General features: G+C 43.0%; 1 protein-coding gene across 3 annotated transcripts; it reads right to left on the reverse strand.

Moving 5' to 3' along the window:
* Positions 1–47: 47 nt before the first annotated feature.
* Positions 48–21,936, reverse strand: LOC135103184 (RYamide receptor-like). 3 transcript variants are annotated; one of them, XM_064009280.1, is made up of 11 exons: positions 21,776–21,910; positions 19,889–20,575; positions 19,228–19,311; positions 11,494–11,607; positions 10,510–10,656; positions 9,913–10,126; positions 3,753–3,971; positions 3,222–3,354; positions 2,283–2,365; positions 1,714–1,834; positions 48–1,558 (listed from the first exon to the last, which is right to left on the reverse strand). In XM_064009280.1, the coding sequence occupies exons 2-11, from the start codon at positions 20,233–20,235 to the stop codon at positions 1,335–1,337; spliced, it is 1,686 nt and encodes a 561-aa protein (XP_063865350.1). In that variant the 5' UTR covers positions 20,236–20,575; positions 21,776–21,910; the 3' UTR covers positions 48–1,334. The 3 variants fall into 3 exon arrangements, with proteins under 3 accessions (XP_063865350.1, XP_063865353.1, XP_063865354.1); XM_064009283.1 differs by having other exon boundaries at positions 1,381–1,558; positions 1,704–1,834; positions 21,776–21,936; XM_064009284.1 differs by having other exon boundaries at positions 1,419–1,558; positions 1,699–1,834; positions 21,776–21,936.
* Between the last annotated feature and the right edge of the window lie 213 nt (positions 21,937–22,149).

The following is a 22,149-nucleotide window of genomic DNA, read 5'->3' on the forward strand; positions in this document are numbered from 1 at the left end:
AGCGATCCTTGACACTCGTGGTGGGAATTTCATGAAAGTTTACAATGTCATGAAAGAACAGTTTAGTATGATAAAATATCTCACTTGAGACATACAGTTACAATACAAAGCAAATTTACTAACAGGGGAGTTTTGGTGCTGATCACAAATACATAAACATCCATATGTTAGTCAATAGCAGTTTGAGAGAAGCGGAACAAACATTACTCAAACCAGACGCTCTGTAAATTTACCACAACGCTGGCAGCTTACCCTGGATGAATGCTGGAATGTACACCAACAGAAGTATGGATTACCGCACAGTTTTTTTTTTTTTTACCAACCACGCAACCTGAACCACATGTAACGACACAGCAGACATGAAGCAACAACACATTTGGACCACATCCTTTGTCAGTGCAGTTAATTGAAATTCTCGGCCACTTCTATAAATATTTGTCCCTTACAACTGACTGCCATCAATTTCTGGACGTTCCAAGATACTGCCAAGCCGTTGTATATTTGCAAGATCAGTTCAGCTTAGATGGCAGCCGCGTGGTCTCTCTAACGGGAACCACCAGTAGGGAATGCCGCATTCTCTGGTCACACTGCCGGCCTATGATGTTGTTGTGTGGTCTAGTGGAGTGTTAGTGATTGGCCTTGGGGGTCATTTGAGGTTGTTTTAGATGGACTTGATATAACAGTCTGGGAGCTCAATAGACGGTCTAAAGTGAGTGTGCTTGATCACAGTTAAGGGATACCACTTGGATTACATACACACACACACACACACACACACACACACACATTCTTACACACAGAGATTCATAGTATGACAATAATAATGACATTAATTCATAATATACGTGAACAGAAGGTGATCTTGTTGGTCCTCAAATCTGTAAGAAATAACCATGGGAGAAGACGAAGGTGGCGTTCTCAAGTTGAGTGGTTCTTATCTAATGATGACGGATGCAGTGCAGTCATCGAGTGGGTGAGGCGGTGCGAGTCCTCCGTTCCCCGTCAACGATAATGGCAATGTTTCTCTTATGAAAATAATATTTATGAAATTTAATTGTAACCTGTGGATTGATGCCTTCTGTGGCAAAGTACATCACATTTTCTGTTCGTAGTTCATCCTTGCGGTAAACATGTAAACAAAAAAAGTTTAATACCAGCACTGGTGCTCGCGACAATTGCATTCGTAGCTCGTGACACCATGGTAGCGGCCATGAGCTGGCCGCGACCCACGCACCGACTGCACGTGCACATGGCCGAGCATCACAGCAAATCTCCTTCGCCAGTCACACCACCGCATGCCACGAACTCGCTCACGGTCAAGCTCGACACTCACATTAATTTTCTCTTTGCAAGTTTACTTTAGCAAAACAATTATTAATAGGGATTTCTGAGTTTTCGTCTGCGAGCTGAGTGTCCATGAGGGTCGGGGAGCACTGCTGGAGAACGGAAGAGGGGACTTCATTTGGACGCTCAGTGAAGCAGCCTAGAGGAGGCGGGGAGTGGGTGTGTTCACCATTGGTTTTCTTGTAAGGGTCCCTCATGTCGGTGGAGGCGACAGCTGTCGACATCAGTAAAATATAAGTGTTTGCATATAAGTAACCATTCAGAATACAGTCAGTACATTGCCCATATGACTCTTCGTCACATTGCAGTTTTGTCATACCGAGTGTACAAGTCATGAACGAGGACCTAGAATACCTTACACTGCGTTACCTGATGACTTCACGGCCAGCACAGTCTTGCCTGAAGCGCCCCGTCCGCTGCTGCTTCTTACTACCCTCCACTTCGCTGAACTTCGACAAACTTGATAGTCTTTTAAGCTGCCGTGTGATGGCTGGGGAGAGATGGGGGGTGGGAACGAAGCAGTACATTTAGATAGGAAACCTGAAGTCTTAAAAAAATCGTGGAACGTGCGCTCTAAAGAGAAAGGATGAAATAATGCCTGCTATGATGTGAATAGATAAGAAAGGTTATGAAGGAAACAAGACTTTAAAAAAAAATTATTTGCAAACATAGACTGGTGGCCAAAGGTTAACTCTTGCGGTAGGGAGGTGGGAAGAACGGAGGTGGGAGGCACTAGAAAGCCTTCTATGGTGATTGTAATTAAAAAATCGTGAATAAAAGCATGACACGTCATGGACTGAACATTACAACAGACCGGCCTTCCAGTAATGGTAAAAGAAGGGAGACGAGGCTGAGAAGTAGACGGCGAGATGGAATACAATTAAGTAAGAACACACACACACACACACACACACACACACACACACACACACACACACCTGTAAGAGCCTGAGCTCAGTGTCTTCAGCCTCCCGCTGGCCGTCCTGCCTCGCTCTCAGGCCTGCTCTGCTGGGGCTCTGTACTGCAATACATAAGAGCCACGTCTCACCCACGTCACCTTTTCTTTGTGGGACTTTGAAAACACGTCAAGCATAGCATTCACTCTAGAAAAAAAAGTCTGTGCGGACATGGACAGTGTCAGTGGTGACGCAGCAGCTGTGCAGGCTTTGCTTTAAAGTCAGATCTGTCACGCCAGCGCACAGCTTATGGGTCGGCAAGCAAGGAGAAGACCAGAAAAAAGGAAGAGTGTGGTGACAAGCCCCATGTTAAGCCCTCCCACAGGATGGAGCTGAGACAAAGAAAATAAAACTGAACAGAACAAAAATGTTTGAAAGACAAAGGAAAAAAGGTTGGTATCCAGAAAGGCTACAAGTAGATTATGACTCGAAGTTTTCTATTTATGATGTCCTCGAAATATTTTCCTTCCTTTCTCGACTTGCCACCTGTAACACAATTGTGCGACTCAAAGAATTTACAGAAAAAACAAAAATTTATATTCTTTTCGGGTAAGCAGTTTACTCATTACCGTGTGTAACACACAGCTTCCTAACCTTCGCCCTCACTGTGGGCTTTTTAGCACTAACCATGCACACTTCCTCCTCCTTTATGATAATTAAGGAAATGTAGTTGTTTATAATTTTAAGCAGTGACAGCATATTTTTTTTTAAATGTGGTTCTGAAATTAAAAAAAAAAAGGCTTGTCACTGGTGTTCCCTTGCTCTAAAGTCTTAGGAGCAAGTGTTAAGACACAGTCACAGTACATAGCACAGAGAGAGAGAGAGAGAGAGAGAGAGAGAGAGAGAGAGAGAGAGAGAGAGAGAGAGAGAGAGAGAGAGAGAGAGAGAGAGAGAGAGAGAGAGAATACCAGAGTTACTGACCTGAAGTTTTGTGTGTAATATTAAGGATGGACCGGAAGGAAGAGCCAAGGTCACTGTGGCTCCAGGGCGGCGATCGGCGGCGGCTCGCGTCCTTCCTGCAGCCACACTTGCGCAAGAACTGCAGAAAGTCCTCCTGGGAAAAGAGAACATTCGCCTCTGTGTGTGCTCCCCGTGTGGCGCGCAGGCCAGTCTGCACCGCGATCATTGGTAATGGGGTGATTTTGGTCAACAAGGCTTGTCTATCTCAGATTAATTGGGTCCTATTTTTTTAAGTGATGATTCTCTCTCTCTCTCTCTCTCTCTCTCTCTCTCTCTCTCTCTCTCTCTCTCTCTCTCTCTCTCTCTCTCTCTCTCTCTCTCTCTCTCTCTCTCTATCTATCTCTCTCTCTAACCCATATTGCTGTCACATTTATGCAAACACCAATTAACTTCCGTGAAAACGCAGTGCAATATTTGATTTGGGCAAAATTGTACCCTTGTCTCTCTCTCTCTCTCTCTCTCTCTCTCTCTCTCTCTCTCTCTGTCTCTCACCCTGAAGTTCTTGCTCATGAAGCAGTAGATGAAGGGGTTCATGAAGGAGTTGGCCATGGCGACCCAGTGGCACACGAAGAAGCTCATGTAGTAGGTGAAGCACTGACGGCCGCGGCACCGGGTGATCTCAGGCACGAAGTAGATGAGAAACTGAAGCACCTGGAGCGGCAGCCAACTTAGCACGAAGCACACCATCACGGCGATCATCATGTTGATCATCTGTGGGGGAGGATGATTGGCGTGTTAGAGAGAGAGAATATATGTGTAGGAGGAGAATATATTAGAGAGGGGCCTGTGGGAGAAGAATATGTTAGAGAGGGGCCTGTGGGAGAAGAATATGTTAGAGAGGGGCCTGTGGGAGAAGAATATGTTAGAGAGGAGCCTGTACAAGAACATGTTGTGAAAGGACTTGTCTGATTGGCTGATTAGTGTTAGGCGACGCAGCAGCGAGGTCATATGGCTCCACTATCAAAACTTCATAACAAACTAGAATAAAGGAAGGTAAAGGCAAAATTTATTCAAGAGGCAGAGAAAACTACTGTGACAAGTTCGAGGGAGGCGCGGCACCACACTCCTGAGGGCTTAAGGTAAGGTGCAGACTCCGGTGTTATTGATCGGGCAGCGTCCAGAGAAATACGACGGTGAGTGGTGGCAGCTCCTACCTATTGTTTTGGTCAACAGTCAGTAAACACACACCACTCTAACTGTTCATCGTTACTCCTTCCAGTCTCGATTAAGTCTGATCTGCTTAGAATCTATAAATTGTCAATGCGGTGGGTGGTGGCAGCCTCAACTCTCGATAAACAAAAAACGCTCAAGTTTAATGTGTGTAGCGTTCCTTATTCCAGTCTTGATTAAGTCTGGTCTGCTTAGAATTTATAAATTTTCATGTTTCTTAAAAGACAGTCAGCAGACTTGAGATGGATGAAAAACACAAAACACTGAAAAGGAGAGCAAAATGTTACTCTACTTCCGAAGACGACTGTACAAAAAAAAAAAAAAAAACAACTTAAATCCATAAACGTTCCCAAATTTATCAAGCAGTTAAACAGTGCACTAATGATTATGAAAGAGGAAGAAAAGAATGAAGCAATGAATGGTGGACTGCAATCAGTAATTTGTGAAGCGAGCCACATATGACAGGAAATGGGGGAGGTGTTCGGTGATGTCAAGGAAGGTAACAACGACAAGGCGAGTGATTGGCGGGTGTTTACTTGTGCGTGAGGGGGGAGAGGGGAGGGTCTTGCCTCATCACCACGCAGGCACTACACACCTGTTACTCGCGCCTCTCCACCACCAAGGCATCAGCACCAGTCCCTGCCTCTCCCTGTCTGTATATATATATATATATATATATATATATATATATATATATATATATATATATATATATATATATATATATATATATATATATATATATATATATATATATATATATATATGCAATAACTTCCTCCTGATTGCACTGAATTAATGAGTGTGGTAAAAAATGACAAGAAATAAATTTATAGCGTTAAGTGTTTTCTTATGACAGAAAGGGACACAATATGAAAGGAATGCCAGTGCGAAATAAGGAAGGAAAATAGAGAGAGAGAGAGAGAGAGAGAGAGAGAGAGAGAGAGAGAGAGAGAGAGAGAGAGAGAGAGAGAGAGAGAGAGAGATTGATTGATTGATTGATTAATTTCATGCGGCGCAACAAGATAATATGAAGGGATAAAAGATTTTGATAAGAGGGAGCTAGATCACTTATATCAACACACAGTGACATCAGTAACTCCCTGTGTGAAGAAAAAATTGCAATGGACAGACAAAGATAATGCACCCTTCATTTACTTAGGAGGTAAATAAGGTGTAATGAAATAAAAACCAGATAACTTGGTAAAATATGTGTGAAAATTGACAGAGAGAGAGAGAGAGAGAGAGAGAGAGAGAGAGAGAGAGAGAGAGAGAGAGAGAGAGAGAGAGAGAGAGAGAGGTACTAGTAATCAGAAAACAAACCGATGATTCTGGCAAGACGCTTGTGTGGTGAGTTGTGCTTCATGATTTGCAAGAGAAGAAAAAAAAAAGTTATTTAGTTTGTGTCTGCCTGGATCTGTGAAAAGTAATATGTGGTTAACTTTTATGAGCTTTCCTAAAAAAAAAAAAAAAAAAAAGAAAAAAAAAGTTTCAAAGGGTACAAAGAAGGTTGATGAAATGGATGGAAAGTTACCGAGCGGAAGGACGTGCTGGAAAATTTGTAATTCATAAGTTCTCAGCTCAAAGAAAGGATAATATTCTAAAACATTGCTGCACCACACCTGCAATACTTTCAAAAGACTCTAATTGAAGCTACGCGGGTTTTTAAGTCTGGTTTTTACGGCTTTGGTGACAGATAAGATTTCTACATTATTAAAAAGGAGAAACAGTATTGAGAGTCCGGCTAATCATCTCTGTGTCCTTTGAAAATAGTCGTGGTGAGGGAGCAAAAAGTTTCTAAATACGGGCTAATGTGCGACCAGTGAAAAGCTCAAGAGATAAATCCTTTTGTGCATCATGTTTATTTAATTATTTATTTTTATTTTTTTGCGGTTAAAGTAGATAATATGAATAATATGTCATGTTAGATAAGTTTGCTAAAATGTTTGCAAGCGATACTGAAGTTACAAATCAAAATGCACCGCCACTTGTTACAAGAAAAAAAATAAAATAAAATAAAGTGCAGAGAAGCAACTAAACTGGGAAGAAAAATAGTTCAGGAATATATCGCTCAAAAAGAAACATGAAAAATGAGAACTTGAAACGCTGAGTGAGCGAAAAAAAACAAGTTAAGAGTAAAATATGGGAAGAGATTAAACTAGTCAGGGGAAAGAAAGAAAGAATTGCCCACCACCGCAACACTGACTTATTTAGGACTGCTTGAGGAACGTGACAGTTACTAGTATGTATTATTCCTTCCTACTTGTATGAAACTATATATTCTTAACAACGCTGACGAGAAAATACAGAAAAATAATAATATTCATAAAGTTATTAAGACTGGAGTATGTAGAACAGTGGTGGCAGCATAAGTAAATAAATAGAGAGATAAATGAATAAATAAACAACAACACATAACGTGTCAACAAAGCAGGAATTCATTAAAACTAAACCGAATCAAAGCACACACAGTGACAGGACAACAAAAATTTGAATCAAAGCATTTATACTAAAATCAAATACTTGTACACACCCACCCAACCCACCCCTTCACACACACACACACACACACACACACAACAGCATAAGACACGTGCAAAAGAAAAGGTAGGTAACCAGTATTAATCCTGGTGAAGGTATGAAGCGAATATCGATAGGAAAATGCGGTAAGTAACACAAAGAAAGAGAGGCCCTTCAAGTGGCGCTCATTCAAGGCCCCTAATTAAGGCAGGTGACGTGTGTTGCATTGCCCAGATGAGAGGAAATAGGGAGACGAGGGAGAGGGAGCGAGGAGAGGGAAGGTGTTAACGCTAACTGGCCGAGTATTTTTTTTTTTTAACTCTTGCAGGTTCTTCCAGCAACAGTTCCTGAAGTTCCTTGGGCTTCCTGAAAAGTGTTTGAGAAAAGTTGGCTCGGATAACCCTCACGGCACCTCGCTTCCTTCCCTCCCCTCCCTTCCGTTCCCCTCCCTTCCGTTCCCCCCCCTCTTCGCCTTTCATTCCCTCCGCCACACCACTTTTAAAACTATCCCCCTACACGCTCTCTCTCTCTCTCTCTCTCTCTCTCTCTCTCTCTCTCGTCTCTCTCTCTCTCTCTCTCTCTCTCTCTCTCACACACACACACACACACACACACACACACACACACACACACACACACACACACACACACACACACACACACACACACACACACACACACACACACACACACACACACACACACACACACATACATTCAGCCTCACTCTTAATCCTCATTCTGCAAACATTTGTCACTTCGCATTTATTGCCTCTTTTTTATATTTTTTTGTGTATCCATGGCATCAAATCAACTCACACACACACACACACACACACACACACGCACACACACACACACACACACACACACACACACACACACACACACACACACACACACACACCGCTATGCTGAGGACGGTGTTCAGAGACTGCGTGGAGGTAACGCCCCCCCCCCAAAAGAATAAATAAATAAATAAATAAATGTGAAATGATATGAACAAGCTGGCGAAATTGAGGAATGAAAGAAGTAAGTGAAGAAAACGAAGCACAGTACTTGTGTAAAGTGCAAACAAAGAAAACATTATCCAAATGAAGAAATAAACACCCAGAGAGAACTAGTAAGTCAATGTGCGAGGTAAAAAACGTGGAAAATAAGATTAGTGAGTGTAGCCAGGTAGTGCTGTTTCTTTTCTTGTAGACGGAGCAGGTTGAAGACTAGAAAGCTTTATTTTTTTTATTACATAGTAGAGAAAATACTGTATACACGATAGAATCAGTGTATTATAAATGTTTGTGGTATATGTTACATGAAAATGACATTCAAATGGACTCTCGAGCAATGCTTACGTAGGCTGATTAGATTAGTACCCAGATTTAAACTTTATTACCAGATAAGAGAGGAAGTTCTCAGGGCCACACTACGACGCAGACTACAGCAACACTGGGTACATGGCGCTATAAGAAGATAAAAACATGAGAAGATAAGAGGGAGTTGCAAGAAGACGTTTCTCCGGCATGAAATATACTTATTTATTTATGAGATTTTTAACAACAGAACATGAGAAAGTTGACAAAGTGTGAAGAATGAGAATTCCACCACACCACTACTGATAACGAGAGAACAGGCCAACACCACACGCCGCGATACTCACCGGCACATCATATCAAGACACTTCCGGAACTGAATTAGCCAGCTTTTGGAAACTCCTCCCATCAATCTTTTTGGGAGAAGCGGCAAATTTAACGGACACTTTTTTTTTTCGTTTTTTGTGTCTTTGGCCGATCTTGACACATAAAACAGAGATAATGACTATATGAGTAAAAGATACAAACAGAAATGAACACTGAAATGAGAAGAAATAATCCTAACTAGTGTACGTAAAACGAAATTCATTGGGATAGGTTAGGTAAGGTTATATTAGGTTAGGTTTACTGGGATATTTGTGCCAGCGAATAATACACAAAAACCTGAAAAAAAAGCGTATCTGAATCTTCCTGCACAATGCAGCTTCCATTCACTCACTCGAGTCCCTCTGCTATCCACATCTCCAGCGTGCACCACAAAGGCCAAGTCCCACAAAGACCCAGCCGCTTCAGTCCGCCTCTCCTCTCACTGAAGCGCAAATCTCCCTACTTATTTTACAACACGTGCGGTATCAGTTCTTAGCATGTGTAAAGATAAGGGAGTTCACTGACCCCGGGAAAATATACTGGATGTAAAGTGTATGAGAGAGAGAGAGAGAGAGAGAGAGAGAGAGAGGAGAGAGAGAGAGAGAGAGAGAGAGAGAGAGAGAGAGAGAGAGAGAGAGAGAGAGAGAGAGAGAGAGAGAGAGAACGGAGGATCTGCAACGTTATATGGACAATGCTGGAGTGGAACTGTAAATATTATCTCGTCTCAGCATCCTGGAGCCCAAGGCCGCTCCATGAAAAGCTAAATTCTTCCCCTGAGGCAAGATGACAAACCAAGGTTACACAAACTCTAGGCTGCCTCACCCTCCACTTAACCGTACAACCAAGGCCTCTCGGACAAGCCCACGCCTTCTCTTACTCTGTTGCCAGACGAATGTGTGTACAGGAGAGCTTAACGGATATACTTCCTCCCCAGGGGGCAACGCTTTTCAGCTTTTTATCTAGTAAAGCTTAGAACTGCTTAGCTTAGAACTCCTTTTTCTGGCATCTGACTGTGATTATCCTATTGATATTGGGATTTACATTGTGGAAGTCCTCTCCTCTTTTGACAACACACTCAGTCTTTTGAACCACCTCCACTTCCTGTTACTTGCAGATTAGGCTGATGACAAAGGAGGGACTAGTACCCTTCATTCACTCTGTGCGTCCACGCCAGTGGCTGTAGTCACAAATGTGATTATGGGAAATGATAGTTGATTACATGGGGCTCCTCACACACACACACACACACACACACACACACACTTCGTCGATTGCCCCCACCCCACCTTGATCTTGGCGTGCAGGTGGTGCTGGTCCCTGGAGGGCTCTGCATTGCCTGGCATCCTGTAGGTGCACATCATGGCCACGATGGACAGGTAGGTGTAGCCCAGCCCTCCCACCGGCAGGGCGAAGGTCAGCACGAACAGCACCACCGTGTAGGTCTTCTCGTACACCTCGTTCTGTGTCCGCGGCCACTGCTCCTTGCACTCGTAATACCACCTGGCGAGAGAGAGAGAGAGAGAGAGAGAGAGAGAGAGAGAGAGGAGAGAGAGAGAGAGAGAGAGAGAGCAAAGATCAGTGATGCTACAACTGATAAAAAAAAAAAAAAAATGCACCGACAACAATACTATATGGTGAGATTGGAAAACATTAAGCAACAACATCCAAGTACTTTTTTGTGTCCCGCCATAACTGTAACCTTTTAACTGATGGTCGTGGAGAGGCTATCAGACCGCCCAACGCTTTGCCCGCGCTGCGACACGCTACGATACACTGCACCACGCATACAAACCACCGAACAATGTGCAGAGTAAACGGAACCCGCTCCTCCAATCAGGCGTCTTTCGCAAACAAATGGTGAGGGTGCTGCAGGTAATACTCACTCGCCGCCCCAGTTGAATCGCTCGGCGTCGGACACAACGAGCGGCACGATGGAGATCCCGACGGAGAACACCCAGATGCAGCCGATCACCAGCCGCGAGCGTGACTTGGTCCAGCGGGTATTGAGCGGGTGGATGAGTGCCTTGTGTCTGCCGGGGAGGGAGACACTAATAGATAGAGTGATAGATGTTTATCGACCAAAGCTTTTAGAACTACTGTAAAATTAAAACTCTTAATACAATGTCATGGAAACGATTTGAGAATATATAAATAGAACGCAGTTCAACAATAAAACCTGATAGATAATAGATAAAGCACAAAACACCTTAACTTTGCCTTACCTGTGAACCTCTAGAAAAAAAAAATAAAACAAATGAACCATAAAATCTAAAAGAGTAAAACACAAAGCATTATATGTGTAAAACATTTCACAGTACTGACTACTCCGTGTGTGACGTGTAAAGAGCAATTAAACAGGTGGTGGTTTGTTGATTACGTGGTTAGGTGTCGTCAAGAATTATATGAACTTCACGAGAGACAGTCAGAAAAATATATGCAGGGATTGGACCATAAGGGAAGGCTAGGGTTGAAAAATCAAAACTATAATGAAGGAAATTTAATCTTACGTCTATCAAATACTGTTTTATATTCACCCTGCTCCTTAACCCTTTCACTTCGATACGAGACAATTAACAACACCAGAAGTAATGCGTGAAATATTTATAAGCATTTACAATGAAGGAGGGGACGAAAAGAATGGATATTACAAATTCTTCTCACTTTAAAGCTTGGAGGTGGCTGTAGGACAAGTAAAGATGTCTCACAGCGATTAGTAATGAAAGAAAGATACACCAAATAACAGTCAAAGGGTTAACTTGACTAATTTTTAGAACAGACTTTTTTTTTTTTCCTTTTTTGTTAACTAGCCACGTCACCCTCTCATTCCCCGTTCCCACCCCGTCCAGACACACCTGCCAGTTGCTCACCTGTCCACACCAATAGCCACGAGGGTGTACACGCTGCAGGTGACCGACACGTGCTGCATGAACGCCACCACGCGGCAGAACTCTGGGGCGAATATCCACCGGTGGAACATGAAGCTGTGGGCAGGGCATTTTGGTGGGGTACTGTAATGTGCTCCTGCCAGTCACCTCTCTCTCTCTCTCTCTCTCTCTCTCTCTCTCTCTCTCTCTCTCTCTCTCTCTCTCTCTCAAACTTGTGCACGATTATTAGAATGAGAGATTTAATTAAAACACAAGAATATGATGAAGAAATAATGAATACAAATAAAGTCCCGTACCAAGCTGAGGTCTGTTTGTGGCGCGTCTAAGTGTGGTGGCGGTACTGGTGGAGAGGAGGAGGAGGAGGAGGAAGAGGAGAAGAAAGGATTGTTCTCTCACGGTGTAGTTAGAAAAAAGGATATTGTATGAACATAACAGTACAAATCACCATTTAATTAAAACTGCAACAGAATCCAATCCATCTAGAGCAATTAATACCACTGGGAATGGCACGATAATTGCAAATACTCGCACATGACAGAATCATTTCGGCACGTGGGTCTTTTTTCCAATAATTGTGAAACATTACCTCAATTTTACGCTGTAGTCTTTCGATGGAATAAAGTCTGCTTCCTCCCTTTGACTTTCAATACAGTATTCAACTCAAAAAAGAAGAGGAAAAGGCAATAATACGAAGAGTTTAATGACACAACTACTCCATTAACGGTTTGTTCCCTCATAAGGACTACATTTAAAGGGCGCAAAGACTTATGATGCAGATCCGTTGTTGATTAAGCTATCAGTGGAATAATGAAAACACCTCTGAAAACTCCAGCAATCTTCACTAAAGCTTGTTTTAAGTGTAGTCGAGACAAGACCCTGAACGTTTAGGAATATGAGGCATTGTCTTATATCATTGTATTACGTTCTCTCACTTGAAGGAAAAAGCTTTAAACACTCCCTTGAATACCCACACAACATGCCACTTCGCCCTAACGTATTTTTTTGAACTGCCAGAATTAGTTGGGAAATACTTTTTTTTTTTTTTTTTTTTTTTTTGTGTGTGTGTGTATTTAATACACACAAAGTAACTCTTTCCCCATGCAGTGAGTGAGAGGCGAGCTTTGCTGGGTGCTGTGGCGGAAGTGAGCTGAATTTGTCACCCCATCGCGCCACTCACTCCTGACACACCCAGGCTCATGTTATTGTTTTTACGGCTTTGCTAAATTAAACGCGCATGAGAGGACGCTCAGTGTGTTTGTGTTCAGACTTGATGAAAATGAATGAAGTTGTCAAAAATAACACTGTATGGCATGAGAGGATTATTATAGTACAAGCATATCCCTTTAAGATTCGAAACAACAACAACAACAACAACAACAGCAACAACAACAACAACAACAACAACACATAAAAAGTCTGGCTCGGTATACTGTGTCATGCAAAGCGTGAGGTGCGAGGTATTGTTGCACCCAATCATGTGTGATGGATCCGTGTAGCCGTGGCTCTGGGCTGGTGCATGGATGCTCAGCTGACATGGTCCATACTTACGAAGGCATGAGGACCTTCCCGTTTTGGTGTGTGACGCGGTGACAGAGTGTGCTTGCTGAGTGAGGACTGTGCGGACCTCATTCGGATTAAAGAGCGTTTTGTCTCCAGGATTGATGCTTCTACCCTACATACATGAGAGAGAGAGAGAGAGGAGAGAGAGGAGAGAGAGAGAGAGAGAGAGAGAGAGAGAGGAGAGAGAGAGAGAGAGAGAGAGAGGAAAGGAGAGAGAGAGAGGAGAGAGAGATAAGGTACGAGGGTGCAGCGCAATGTGGCCGGAGTTATGTCACCACATGCCAAAAGTTAGAAAATAAATAAATATTTAGTTGATGCAAAGCGAGGTGGTGAACAGGAGTAATTATGAGGCAAGGAGTGAGGGGGGCTGCACTACATCTCCCGCGGTAATTTGTTTCGCTTAAAGACCCAAGTTATAAAATATAGTTGCATCATAAAAAAAAAAAAAAAAATAATCAGCGCATGAAAAAAGTTTGTATACATATTTGCATACAGAGAACAGACAGAGCTCTTTTATAGGTATACCTTGGACTCGAGTGTGTGTGTGTGTGTGTGTGTGTGTGTGTGTGTGTGTGGATTTTGTCCCATTGTATGTTTCCTACCTTTTTTTTTTTTTTCCCACTAAGAGCGTTGTAATGACAAGGTGTTCAAGTTTTTCTTTCATGGAGGAAAAGATGCAATGGAACAAAGGCGGGGGAATGAAAATAAGGAAGTGTGTGTGTGTGTGTGTGTGTGTGTGTGTGTGTGTGTGTGTGTGTTGTGGACTCCATGCTGTTTCATAAAAAGGCCACCCCAATTTTTTTTCTTTCCTTCACACTTTTATTTAGATATATATTTTTTCTTTACTTGTATTTATTCCAAACTAAGAAAAAAACATTTGGCCCATCGAGTGATGCCCCCGCCCAGCCCGAGTCACCTTCCACACATTAACATCCTGGTCACAACTTGACGCATCGTTTCGTGAGAGAGTGAACGGCTCGCTGAACCAACACGAGCTGGAGTTACGGGCGGGAAGTACTCGTGTTTACAAAGCACCCCACGCTCCTCACTCCCAGGTGTTGGAATGTCCTCGATGCTCAGATGACACTCCAGCGACAGAACTTTAACGTCAATTATTGCAAACTAAAAACTAAGCGTCCTGTTGAAGCTGCTTCGAAGAGACCCGTACTTAGAAACGCTTTGCTGTCTCACCACGACTGTTTTTCGAAGGTCCACAGGTGATTAGCCAGATTCTCAAGAATGTTTCTCTCCGTTAACTATACAAAATCTCGTTAAGCTGTCACTAGAACCGTTAAAAAAAAATAAATAATAAATAAATAAATAAATACCCATGTCACTTCAACTATAGTCTTTAGAATGTAGTGGGAGGTGCGGCGCAGAGGTGTTTCTGAATATGAACTTAAACGTGAACTAGCGAGATTGGAAGCTTTGAAGTACAGGGGTTCCCGAGTGCAAGGCTGAGGGGACCGTGACTCTAAGTGACTGGGAAACTTGGTACTGGGAAAGACTAAAGGAAGGAGGGGTGGGGGGGGTCGACTGAGAAACTGGAGGATTGCGGAACCAAGTATTGGAAGGTAGTAGAGGACTGTAGGGCTAAAGGCTTCGAGGACAGTTTACGCCCTTAGTGTTTAGTATGGTACCCTGACTTGCCCTCCTAACTATTGTGGAAAAGTTTTGTACAGTACTAAAATCATATTGACTGCTGCTGCTGATGATGATGAAGTTCAGCTTGATGTGGCGCTGACTGGTGGGAGAGGGCAGGGTGTAGCTAACTGGCTGACTGGTTCACCTTTACGGAACACCATTAAGTAATCCAAGCGAGGGAGGGCAGGAGGAAACGGACTTCCCGTGACTTGAATAGATATCAAAGCTAACTCTGAATCCCTTGAGAAGCAATGCACACTCACCGAGATGGTCAGCGTTTATTGTATAATTTTGATTATTCCCCGTCATTAACTTTAGAAACTTGTCTAGAAATTGACGGACAATCAAGCGAAATGAGGAACACGGAATAAAGCCTTGCCAATGTTAATGACGACGCTGGTAAAAGTTACACGAGTCTACGGAGCAGGAAATCAACATCTGGAAAAATACCACATATATATATATATATATATATATATATATATATATATATATATATATATATATATATATATATATATATATATATATAGAGAGAGAGAGAGAGAGAGAGAGAGAGAGAGAGAGAGAGAGAGAGAGAGAGAGAGAGAGAGAGAGAGAGAGAGAGAGAGAGAGAGAGAGAGAGAGAGAGAGAGAGAGAGAGAGAGAGAGAGAGAGAGAATTTGCCTAATAATTTCAACAGGAAAATCCACAGGGTAGGAAGCAAACACTAAGACAAGCTAAAAATAGATGTATAAGCAGATAACAATAAAACAGAATAATTACAGCAACAGGAAGCGAACAAGACGAAACAAGCAGAACGTAAAAGACTGGTGTTGTCAAAACTCTCAAAATTAGTTCAGGTATTCTTTCCTCGCGAACCACATTCGCTCCTGCCGAGGCGTGACTTTCTCGCGCTGGGGGCTTCATCCTCCCGCCACCGCAGCGCACCAGACTCGGCAAACACTGAGGCTTCTTGATACACTACTCTCGTTTCCTTAATGAAGTTTCTCTCTCAGCAGCCTCCCATTATCTGCCTTAATCTCGGATACGTTTCATTGTTGCGCCATACCTGTGTTACGCTGCATTGTTCAGCGGCGCCACTACTCTGCGCGTGCCACTTGCTGCTTCCTGAATTTATTGTTTTCATGCTCTTGACGTCAAGTTTATCCGACATATTCTACTTTCGGTTCTTCTCGCAGCTTTATTGGCAAACTTAATAACCCTCGAGCATCACTCGCCTTCAATTCGTATCAGCCAGACCCTTCACGAGCAGGACGGCACGCGCCCATTCTCTCAATAAACATTAGCTCGTCTGGCTGATATCAACTTCCCCGTAATCTTCGTGCTCTGTAAACAAGGAAGGTCAATAAGGATATCACATCTTACGTTCCTGTTTGTTTTCATAACAGCACAAAACTTATGAACTGATAAAAATGAGACATTGCGACAAAAGGAAAGTTTTATTTATTTTTTTTCGGACATATATAAACTGCGTCAAATTACAAATATTCTTCATCATTATCATTATCATCATTACCATCATCATCGTCACCATTATCATCATCATCATCATCATCATCATCATCATCATCATTACCATCATCATCGTCATCATTATCATCATCATTATCATCATCATCATTAGCCTCCACGTGTCCCTCACAAGACAAAGGCCTCCCCAGAACTTCTCCACTTACCCCTATCACCTGATTATCTCCTCCACACAATGCCACCAAACTTCTTATCTCTCAGCTCCGACATTCCGTATCTCTAATTGGCCAACCGTCATTTGTCCGGCGTAGGCTGTGTCCTGTCCATGTCCTTTTTTTTCTGTTGAATGTAGTCAATATGTCTTCAACTTTAATCTGCTTCCTAATGTTTCCTTATCTCTACTTATCATCCCAAACATTATTCTTTGCATTCCCCTTTGGCCATTCTGAAGTTTTCGTTTTAGGTCTTTCTCACCATGCACTGACATGCCTTTCTCTTCAGTGATAGCAGGAGACCTCTTTTCATAACACTGCTTCCTATCAGCCGTGGCTAGTGCTGTAATTTTTCCTTGATCAGCGATCAATACGTGACTGGTTGTGATGTGCGGCGTGTAATGAAGCTGTGTTGTACTGGGTGTGCTTATCGCTAACACTGAAGAGGTGACTTGATGCAAGTGAGAATGACTGATATTTTTCGGGAGACCTAGAAAAAAAAAATCTCCCTTTTATTTCCGCGGAGCAAGCAGAAAACACGCTGATTTTGTTTTCTGGATCATTTCGAAAAGACTTTAGCAACACTTCCAGGGACTCTAATATGGAACCGTGCTGGATTGCAAGGTTGGAGCAGTTTTTCTTTACAGGCGCCACAACATTACGTAAATACTATTGCTTTCATATTATACTGATCTATTTCCGTGCGTATGTACGTTATGCCGAATCTTTTATCAAAATAAGGCATAAAATACCAGTGAGCTAGAATTACTGGTACACGAAAAAAAAAAAAAAACACAAGAGATCAATCCACTTACAGTGCCAATGAATGATTTTCTGATCACAGGAGAGCATCAGCTTGCAAAGAAGTTCTCTCTCTCTGTTCCCCACAAAAGCTTTCTTTTTTCCATTTCATCATTCATTAGTATCATTGTATTAATGGACCCGCAGTAGTGACAGATACAGCAGAAAGATGAATTACATACGTTCATATGTTCATCAAAGTACTGTACGCAGTGACGCTCAGAAAGTGCTACCTAAAAATATTGAGTTGTGAGCCCTCTCGTTTCCCTCTTAGCTCGAGAAACTGCCGTTATAACTTATGAAACTGCAACAAGATTTAAAAATGTGATATTTCTTTAAGAAACTGACACAAAGGAAAGAAGACTTTTCCACACTTCTTTGTTCACTCACTCAGCAAACAGCGCTCCTAAGTGGATGGCAGCAGGTGGCCTGAGTCCAAAGTTTAACCATTCCTTACATAGAAGGTCCTGCGGGGAAGGATTTGCAGAAATAAAGAACTTGTGGCTTCACAAACAATAGTATTGAAGTAAATATGAAGGATTTTCTTTCAAAGCCCTCAATAGTTTCTGAAAGCAAACTTAAAATCAATAGTTTTATGAAGACCGCTTCGCAATCAAGAAGTATGATAGTCAACATATAAAAAAAATGTAAATCAGATTGTAGATTCTGATAAGTTAATTTTATGTCCAGTATCTTTTCGCCCATGCATTCATTTTAGAATAGAATAATTAAAATGAATCTTTAAATATCGTCCAGCAGTGACCCGGAATGAGCTCGTCTTTAGAGGGTGATTGTTTTAGTTCGGCACAGGACAGGTATACAACAGTACCAGTCACCTTTACACACACATGTTGTAAAGAATCCTTGAGGTAAAAAAAACAACAACAATATTAACACGACCTAAATATTTGGCTGATGCTTAATCCTGTTCCGAAGATGGGAAGTCACGTGACATGCCAGAGAGAGAGAGAGAGAGAGAGAGAGAGAGAGAGAGAGAGAGAGAGAGAGAGAGAGAGAGAGAGAACTATTACGTCGTGTATTGAGCTTCTCCCTGTCTCTTCGCCTCACCTTCACTTGGCATCCTCCTCCTCCTCCTCCTCCTCCCTGGGGGTCCTGACAGAGTTCATTAAGGCAGCAAATGGTAATCACCAGAGGGCGCCTCGTTGTCACTCCCTTAATTACTAAGCGTGGAAAAATAATTAAAATAAGACAATGCTTCCATCTCCTCTATACGATTATGGTTATGTGTGTGTGTGTGTGTGTGGGTTCTGTTCTCTCTCTCTCTCTCTCTCTCTCTCTCTCTCTCTCTCTCTCTCTCTCTCTCTCTCTCTCTCTCTCTCTCTCTCTCTCTCTCTCTCTCTCAATACAGTGGAAGAGAAAACAACCTTTAACAAAACACATACCAAAAAAAAAACAAGCGTGAAAACAAGCAAAACACGAGTAACAGCGAAGAATGCCACACACAGCTGCTAATAACTAAACAAACACATGAGGTCTTATTCAGAAACGCTTTGCTCTCATATCACGACTAACTTCGAAGGTCACAGAGACGATAAGCCTGGTTCTCAATAGTGTTGCTTCTGTTAATTATGTAGAAATCTTGCTAATCTATTGCTAGAACCGTAAAGAAAAACACCCTCAAAATTTAAACCTGTGTAACTTTAACGAGTCGTGAAAGTAGCTTAGGGGCGGCGTACAAACGTTTCTGAATGGTCAATACACACACACATACACACACAAACACACACACACACACACACACATAACCACTTCAATACCACAGCCAGGCATTCAGCACAACACTGCAAACAAGTCAGGTCATTAAAAGCTGGTGCGCGTGTGAGTTTGAGCGATAACTTCAGCCTGAGAGGAGATGTAGCAGCGTGATTGCTCCTCTCTGCCCGACTACCTGACTGCCTGACTAACCGACTGACTGATTGACTCATTAAGAGCACACGTGACTCATGGCGCTGCGGTAATAACCACATGCCGTCTGCGTGGATGAACAGAATGGGGGTGAACGTACCTGGTGTAGGAAAAGGGAATGCAGAAGGCGGCCATGGTGATGTCAGACACCGCCAGGTTGATCAGGTAACATCGCACTGAGGATCTGTAGCAGTAAGAGGACGTATCTGAATTACTACCTCTCTCTGTGTGTGTGTGTGTGTGTGTGTTTGTGTGTGTGTGTGTGTGTGTGTGTGTGTGTGTGTGTGTGTGTGTGTGTGTGTGTGGTTCGCTATCAAAATGATTTCTATTAAAGATAATTCTGTCACAATACCAATTATCCTCCTCTCCCTGACCTACTTTTTCGCTTGGGAGGAAGAGGTTAACTTGTGAACCTTTTGGGGGCGGGACACCTTCCGCCACGCTGCATCTCAAGAGAGAGAGAGAGAGAGAGAGAGAGAGAGAGAGAGAGAGAGAGAGAGAGAGAGACTTACGTAAAACTAGAAATAAATCATGCACACACACGCACACACACACACACACACACACACACACACACACACACACACACACACACACACACACACACACACACACACACACACACACACAGACACACACACACACACACACAGACAGACACACACACACACACACACACACACACACACACACACACACACACACACACACACAGAGACACACACACACACACACACACACACACACACACACACACTCACCTCTTGCCGAACGCCAGGACGAGGATGACCGTCACGTTGCCCAGCAGACTGAGAGCCGCCGCCAGGGAGTACACGGCGATGAGAAACACCTGCATATCTGCCGACACCGCCTCCATGCTCGGGAACAGCCGCTCCAAGTCAATCAGCGACAGGTTGAACTTCCTGCGCCTCGAGTACCCTCCGCCCTCGTCCAGTATGTCATCAAGGGACAGCGAGTCATTCAGCGTGGACATATTACTGGAGGGAGAGCTCAACCTGCCGTCATCACTCTCATCACTGTTCATGCTTAGAGTGAAGGCTGAGTCCGATTCCCGTACCAGCTCGTGCATGTTTGTGTCGTAGTTCATCTGTGCCGCCGTGCAGATCAAACTTGCTGCCACTTGCCACACTCACGCAGGGATGAAAAGGTTTGATCTTGCTGCTCTGACCTTCCTTCTCACGACCAGACTCCGTGTGTAGATTTTTGAGACCTTTGCTTTCTCTGACTGTCTTGAGTTTCTGAGAGTTTGCTTCTCTCTCTCTCTCTCTCTCTCTCTCTCTCTCTCTCTCTCTCTGAACCTGGCAAATCTCGCGTCTCTTCGAGTCTGCTGAGTACGAAAGCTTGATTCACTTTGATCCAATAGTGAGGAAGGAGACGGAGCGTGTTGGGACGGCGGTGAAGCTTAGGGAATACTTGCCTCGTCCTTCCTGCAAAATAGAAAAAAACTTTTACTCACTTAATAATATAAGTGTATACTTTGTCAATAGAATTGCGACAGAGTACGGAAGGATGTAACGGAAATTAAAGAAAACATCACATTTGTAAACTGAGTTTATACTGAGGCTCATTTCCCAGTTTGCAAGACATTTTCTGCTATTGCTTATTTGTTATTAGCACATAAATATAAAGAGTAATGAGCCGCGGCCCTAGTGATATAAGAGGTGGCTTGGCGTGGTGAGCGTGAGGTGTGATCACCACGGCTGAACAGCGTCAGGTGACAGGCCAGGCGGGGAGGAATAAGTCCATAGACACAAGGATATCAAGAGGGCGAGGTGGTGGTGTTGATGCTTCATTACGATGGTCTGAGGTGAGGGGTGATCGTGACCTTCAGTAAGATTACAGGATAACTTCGGTATATAAATGAACTCAGATTAATTCCTCTTTGTTAGTGGCTTATGGTGGGTGCCATGGTGTGCAGAGAAAACTGTCCTAAAAACATTATGGTTAGGTGTGTATGACTAACTCAAAAGTTCCCAAACTGGAATGCCTACACATGCTCCCAAGGCTCCTCGAAAGAAGTCTATTGGTACAATAATGTATAATGCCAAGTCAGGGAATGAGGCTACTTAGAATTAGTATTTTTTTCTGGAAACTCTCAGGTCAGGAGGCGTCATCATTCTACACACACATAAGGTGTTTTGGAAGTTTGCGATCGTAAACTTAAACCAGCACAGCATTCTCTGACAGGAAGTGATGACACATCGTAATGAACAACAACAATCACTAGAAACTCCAAAGGAAGTGAAATATACGTGTCGATGATGCTACATTTGTTTCTCGGAGTAATATTTCTACGTCAGTTGGCTGATCAAACTTCCTCGGGGAATACTGTGACAATATGGTAGTTCATTACATCCACTTCAGGAACCGGCAAGGATCCTCACACTAATTCGGAAGCTTCCTGAAAGAGGGTGGTGTCCTCATTTTCTCCGCACTCATCACACGTAGATAACGGAAAGACCTCTCTGGTATTTTATCATTAAGCTGGAGTGCCACGGTTTTCTACAGAGGGTCCTTAAAGTCATGACAACGTTAGATCATCACAGCAGGACAGCCTTAACAGCGGGAATGAAGAGAAACAGTGAGAGCACGCCTATCATTAAAAATTTAAAGTGGTACACACTCACCATGTGACTGGAAGCCATTGCTCTACACAGCTTGAGACACGTAAAGATCTGTTGACATTCTGAAACGTATGAAAGGCTCCATGAAACATAGAATGAATTTTCGTGGGACAGCAAAGACCATAAGCTCATCCCAAGGCGAGGAAAACATATCCCTGAGCATCTGAAGGCAGAGAGAAGGACACGAGCAAGGTAACCCAGAGAACAGACAGCTTCACTAATCCCAGGCTGCAGTGTGGGCATCTCCTCTCACGACGCAGCAAAAAACATGAATCTTACTGAAGCTGTAAGGGATTGTAAGAGGGATTCTTCTTAAAGTGCACTGCATTTATTTTCTTGTTTTCCACCAGTACCTCCTGTTTTGGAGAGTTTTCACC

Source organism: Scylla paramamosain, chromosome 1 (assembly GCF_035594125.1).
Source record: "Scylla paramamosain isolate STU-SP2022 chromosome 1, ASM3559412v1, whole genome shotgun sequence".
In the NCBI taxonomy this organism is placed as follows: Eukaryota; Metazoa; Arthropoda; class Malacostraca; order Decapoda; family Portunidae; genus Scylla; species Scylla paramamosain.